General features: G+C 41.5%; 1 protein-coding gene across 1 annotated transcript; it reads left to right on the forward strand.

The window, feature by feature from the left end:
- The first annotated feature begins 263 nt into the window (after window positions 1-263).
- Window positions 264-5,297, forward strand: LOC114274683 (7-deoxyloganetin glucosyltransferase-like). The gene is made up of 4 exons (XM_082918670.1): window positions 264-295; window positions 407-463; window positions 592-763; window positions 4,163-5,297. Exons 1-4 carry the CDS (start codon window positions 264-266, stop codon window positions 5,060-5,062), a joined length of 1,161 nt encoding a protein of 386 aa, XP_082774796.1. The 3' UTR covers window positions 5,063-5,297.
- Window positions 5,298-6,457: the final 1,160 nt, after the last annotated feature.

Raw genomic sequence — 6,457 nt, forward strand, 5'->3', positions numbered from 1 at the left:
ATTCTCCAGTTCGGGTTAGGTTGAATTTGATCAGACTTAAAGTCGGCGAGACATCCAGTGAATTCGCCACAAAGTCGGCAAGCACTTGCCCCTTGATTGAAGTTCTAGGCAGAAATTGAATATCGTACTGGCCGAGTTCGAAAGCCCATTTTGAAATGTGCCCTGAAGCTTCTGCATTACGGAGTATTGAGCGGAGGGGGTAGTCCGTTGGTACCCCAATGGTATGTCCCTGAAAGTAATGCATCAGTTTTCTTGCTGTCACGATGAGGGCAAGGACGAGTTTTTCCAATGGAAGGTAACGTGTTTCGGCGTCAACCATTTTTTTGCTCACATAATAAACTGGCCGCTGCTCTTCTAGTTCTTCCTTTAACAGTACAGCGCTGACAACCTGGTTAGAAATTTCCAGATATAAAATGAGCGGATTACTTGTCGAAGGTGTTGTCAAGAGTGGAACTAATCAGAGGTAAGTCTTCAAACCTTTAAAAGTGGCTTCGCACTCAGGGGTCCATTCAAAAGCTTTACCCTGCCGAAGGGTATGAAAGAATTGTCAGCAGCGATCTGTGGAACGACTGATGAATCTGTTGAGTGCAGCAGCCATTCCCATCAGCTTCTAAACCTCTTTGACCGATCGAGGAGAGCCGAGTTCTACAATTGTTGTGATTTGCCTCGGGTTGGCTTCGATTCCGCGGTGGTTGGCAATGTAGCCAAGGAATTTGTTGGATCCGATACTGAAGGCATATTTGGAAATGTTCATCATCATTTTGTATTTGCGAAGAATGCCGAATGTCTCTTCCAAATCGGCTAAATGAGTTTGCTCTTCTTTGGACTTGACCACCATATCATTGATGTACACTTCCATAGTACGGCCGAGTTGCTCCTTGAACATGGCAGTGACTAGTCTTTGGTAGGTTGCTCCCGTATTCTTCAGCCCAAAAGGCATAACCTTATAGCAATAGATTCTTATTGGGGTGAGGAATGCAGTTTTGTCTTGGTCCTCTGGATGCATGGCAATTTGATGGTAGCCTCTGTATGCATCCAAGATGCTCATACGTTGATGATGTGCCGTTGCATCTACGAGTTGGTCAATTCTGGGGAGGGGAAAGCAATCTTTGGAACAAGCTTTGTTTAAGTCCGTAAAATCCACACAAACACGCCAAGTTTCATTTTTCTTCTTTACGACCATAGTATTCGACAGCCATGTAGGATAGGTCACTTCGCGGATTGCCCCGGCATCAAGTAACTAGTCAACTTCTTCGACAACGACAGTAGTGTGTTCCGCGGCTGACCGCCGGCTTTTCTGAATAATCGGCTTACATCTGGGATCAATGTTTAAGTGGTGTTGAGACACAGATGGATCCACCCCCGGCATCTCATATGGTGACCATGGAAATACATCAAGGTTGCCGAGTAAGAAGGAAATTAGCTCCTGCATGTCGACTTTATTCAGGGAGGCGCTGACCATGAAGAACTTGTACGGATTCCCGTCAATTTCAACTTGATCTAGGGCTCCGGTTTCCTTTTTACTTGGGAGCCGCCCAACGTCGTTGAGGATCTCTCGATCCGGCACCTCAATTGAGTTCACTTCCAATTCTCTTAGTGTCTTTGCGGCAAGAAGATAACATGTCTGCGTCGATTTCTGGGAACCTCGAATTTGCTCAATGCCGTGTTCATTCGGAAAGCAAAGTAGTTAATGATATGTGTTTGGCACAGCCTGCATGGTATGCAGCCAAGTTCGTCCTATGACGAGATTATACGGCGAAGGAAGCTTGGCAACCAAAGATTCTACATTCATTGACTAGGAGCCCGCCCGAACTGGTAGTGTGATTTTGCCCAACGGATATTCTGGATTAGTGTTGAAGCCAAATAACAGACAATGAGCTGGAGGTAGGTCCGACTCAGTGAAACCAAGTTTGACGAAGGTCTTGTAGTACATAACTTCCGAAGTGCTCCCTTGGTCAATGAGAAAACGTTCAACGGTGAATCGGTTTACGCGTAGCTCGATGACCAAGGGATCAATGTGGGGAAACGCCACGCTGACCAAATCAGAATCACCGAAAGTAATACTCGCAGCTTCATGGGTCCATTTTGCTGGTGTGATTTGCTTTTGGGGGTTAGGATGCGACTGAATTGTATGTATCGCGGATGCCGTCGGCAAGCTGTACATCATATAGATTACGCCGAATGGAGGTGAATCCTGCCATAAAGCAACTGTTTTGGTTGAGTTGTTCTTTCAGATGTGTTTCTTAAGCTGACTGCCTTGTACCAACTCCTCAAGATAATCTTTCAATGCATAACAATTGTCGGTATCATGACCGTGGTCTTTGTGATATTCGCACTGCCTATCCCGTCTCCTCGTGTCGGGGGGTCCCACCATCTTGGGTGGCCATTTGAAGAACGAAAGATGTTAAACTTTAGACATAGCCGTGCTGATCGGCTCCGACAACTCCGTATATTTCTTGTCCGCGCGCCTTATGCGCCTGCTATCCATATGAAGTTGTTCATTAGCCCGGTGTGAACATTGGTCATTTGATCAGCGCGAATCTCGTCTTTTGTCTCATTTAGCCCTATTCCGTGGTTCAGGGCTCTGTGATGGTATAGAATTTATCGGCTGAACAATCTCAGATGGGGCCGTCTTGTTGGCGTTGTGCCCGGCTTTGACCCGTAGGGCGTCATCTTCCACTTTGCAGTATTCCTCGACTTTCTTCATTAACGACTACTATTTTGGGGGGCCTTCAGGTCAAGGAGCTGCGAAGGGCACTATCAGGGTGCAATCCTATTTTAAAGGCGGTGATAACCATGGTGTCATTGCAAGCATCATCTACGAGATTGAAGCATTCCCAATAGCACGCCGAATACGCTCGTAGGGTTTTCCCTAGTTGGATTTGCATTGCGCAGAGAGAATTGGCCTGCTTTGGCTGAACCTCATTGGTGATGAACCTTGCCCTAAAGGATTGTTAGAGTTGATGGATGCTCTTAATCGATGCCGGTTCCAGTTTATAATACGATCTGACGGCCAATGGTCTCAAACTGCTCAGAAATATTTGACACATGAGGGCCTTGTCATCTGCATGTAGCGTTATGGCTTGCTTATAATGACGGATGTGATCAGTGGGGTCCGATTTTCCATCGTGTAGGGTGAAAAATGGAGCTTTGAAATTTTTGGGTAGTATTGCCCTTACGATATGTCGCACAAAGGGGGCATGTTGATCCTCTTTGTCTGAATCATTTCTTTTTCACTTATTCCGTGCACGCGGACTCCTCTCAGAAGAACTGGAGACTTTGACTCGTCCCTTCTTTTTGGATTCTGGGGATAATGAGTCAGAATCACTGCCACTATCTTGTCTCCGAATTCGAGGTCGTCGACCGTCCTTTCTCAAAGGTCGTGCCGGATCTTAGCGCGCAGCCTGTTGGGATTTTGCCACCTCCAAGGCCAAATCCTGTCGAAGGCGCTCGTTCTCAGCCATCATGTTTTCTAACCTCTGTTTGTTTTGCTTCGCCTGATCCATAATCGCTTGCATTGTCTCATGTGCTAATGTCGAGGGCGAGGTCTGGGCAACTGCGTCAAAGTTCAAGGCCCTTCGTGTGGTAATGTTCTCTGGCCCAAGCATGTTGCTTGGTGTGGTATCAACTCGTGGCATAAGGTCGTCAGCGACTACCAGAGGATCTTCCGTCACGCCCGCCATGGATGTGCTGGAGTATTCCCACAGACGGCGCCAATTGTGGAGAAGTGGTATAGAAATACTCTTTGGATCTTGTAGGATGCTCGTGATCCTCAACTAGTCACTTGAAAAGAAATGAACACTCCGGTCGGGGGTGCCGGAATTAGCAATCCGACAGATAAGTCAGTGTATACTCCCTTCGTTGCTTATATCTCAAGTTAAACTTACTTGTTCTCACCTACCTTTCTTTGGCTGATGCTCCTCTATTTATATTCTTCTTTTGGACCTTACGATCGATCCCACCCTTAATCCATTGCATGTTTATGTGTTCGGCTTTTGTTCGACTGGTTCCATGGCCAATTAATATATTCGGTTTTGGGGTCGCCCAAGTTGAAGCCGAATACAAATTTTGTCCTTGACTGTCTGTATACCGTTATTCGCCTTTGTTGCCTCCATAATATCTAGCTCCCACAATTGCCCCCCAAACATCTTATTAACGCGAGTCATTCGGCACTGAACTGAATGTCACGATTCATTTCGTTTTGGATGCAATTGACAAAGCACATGAAGCTTCGACCATCATTTTCAATACCTTCGACGCTTTTGAACATGACGTTTTAAAAGCACTGTCAACAATGTACCCACCCATATACCCCATTGGCCCTCTTCAATTTCTTCTCGACCAATTCCCACAAAATCACTTGAATTCCATTGGATCAAGCCTATGGAAAGAAGAAACAGAGTACCTTTCATGGCTTGACTCGAAACAACCCAATTTAGTCATTTACGTCAACTTTGGCAGCATCACTGTTATGACACCCCTACAATTGATTGAATTCGCCTGGGGTCTCTCTAATAGAAACCAAACATTCTTATGGGTCATTAGGCCTGATCTAGTTGTTGGTGACTCGGCGATTCTTCCACCGAATTTTGTGAGTGAGACTAAAGAAAGGAGTCTATTAGCAAGTTGGTGCCCTCAAGAACAAGTCGTCAATCACCCATCAGTTGGAGGTTTCTTAACACACAGTGGATGGAATTCGACTCTTGAAAGTATTTGTAGTGGGGTCCTTATGTTGTGTTGGCCATTTTTTGCCGAGCAACAGACAAATTGTTGGTCACGTTGCAGCCAATGGGGTGTAGGGATGGAGATACACAGCGATGTTAAGAGAGAGGAAGTTGAGAGAATGGTGAGAGAGTTGATGGGTGGAGAGAGAGGGAAAGAGATGAGGAGAAAGGTCATGGAGTGGAAGAAATTGGGTGAAGAGGCCACAACTTGTTCTGTTGGGTCATCTTACTTGAATTTTGAGAAATTGGTCGGGGTGTGCTCATGTCTACTGGTTCAAACCAAAGTAGTTAGTGTGTGTGCCAATTTTCATCTTACAGGCAATTTCCGAAATAAGTAGTTTCTTTTTATTTTGATTTTTTATTTATTGTTTGCAATAATCATGTGCAAGTATGTCAATGCCAGGGGGTTTGGGGAAGGGCTTGTACTTTGTTTCGACATTGGATCTCATAATTGTATTGTATGTTTTTTTAATAAAGAAGTTGTTCTTCATGTTAAAGTTTTTCTTTTGTAATTTTTATTTTCTGTTTTTGTCATTAAATAATGATATACATAATTGTAATTTTTTCTTTAATCTAAATAAGCTTTCGTCCAATCCAAATGAGTATTGTTACGGATCATTAAAAAAAATTATGAAATACTTGAAGAAGGTTTTTTATCATTTGATTAGTGTATGGTATTTTATTGTATATGTAATCCAATAGTAGAGAATTTTCATGAAATATTTTATGATATTTTTTTTATGATTCCTAACATTATTCAACCCAAATTGCAAGAACCTCTTTCTAGTCGAAATTAATTATAACGTAACACATGATTGAGTGAATTTTACCTTTTAATTATAACCATCTATCCATGTCAATATTATAATTTCCATGCAACTTTCAGGTCATCATAGTGAAGTTGGGATCTATACATGATGAATAAGTGATAATATGTTATTAATTAGAGATACCGCATTGTTATAATGAAATTTTTTTCTCCCCGACATGGTTACATTATGTGATATTGATGTCAACCACAATTTATGTAGTAGAAGTTCTTGAGCACACAAAATAAATTAGGGGAATTTGTAAATCAGTTGGAAGACCAAAAATTACGAAGTGATTGAAAAGTTTACAATTTCAATTATTAAAGTAGACAAATTTTATCATTGATTTAAAATTTATCTTGAAAATATGGGCTGAATTGTAATTTCACCAATATTATGCAATGTCACAAACACAAAAACAATATGTACAAAAAATGACAACTCAAAATGTAATATGTAAGACCAACTTATTTGATAAGTTGGAGATACATATATATATATATATATATATATATGATGGTTAGGTGAAAATATGTTAACCACACCATATAGCTCTAATGAATTTTTTTTCTCACCGACATGGTACTTTATGTGATATTGATGTCAACCATAATTTACGTAGTAGAAGTAAGCTGACCACACAAAATAAATTAAGGAAAATTGTTAATCAATTGAAAGACTTAAATTTTTTTACACAGTGATTAAAAGTTCATAATTTCAATTATTGAAGTTGATAAAGTTTATCACTGATTTGAAATTTATTTTGAAAATATAGGCTGAATTATAATTTCTCCAATAATAAGGGTGAAGTGCACATTAATGTTCACATTGACATTGTGAATGTACATGTTTGAAGTTTCATATTGTAAAGGATTTGTACTTATGTTAGATGGATTTGATATTTTGCTTATATTTAATATGTTA

The sequence above is a fragment of the Camellia sinensis genome, chromosome 3 (genome assembly GCF_055761805.1).
Source record: "Camellia sinensis isolate YWXY chromosome 3, ASM5576180v1, whole genome shotgun sequence".
Classification (NCBI taxonomy): domain Eukaryota; kingdom Viridiplantae; phylum Streptophyta; class Magnoliopsida; order Ericales; family Theaceae; genus Camellia; species Camellia sinensis.

Excerpts from the sequence above, each read along its gene's own strand:
- LOC114274683 (XM_082918670.1), top strand. The coding sequence starts at position 264 with ATGAGGGCAAGGACGAGTTTTTCCAATGGAAG. Across the intron at positions 296-406 it reads ACGAGTTTTTCCAATGGAAG|ATATAAAATGAGCGGATTAC; the intron begins GTAACGTGTTTC and ends AGAAATTTCCAG. Across the intron at positions 464-591 it reads AAGAGTGGAACTAATCAGAG|CAGCCATTCCCATCAGCTTC; the intron begins GTAAGTCTTCAA and ends TGTTGAGTGCAG.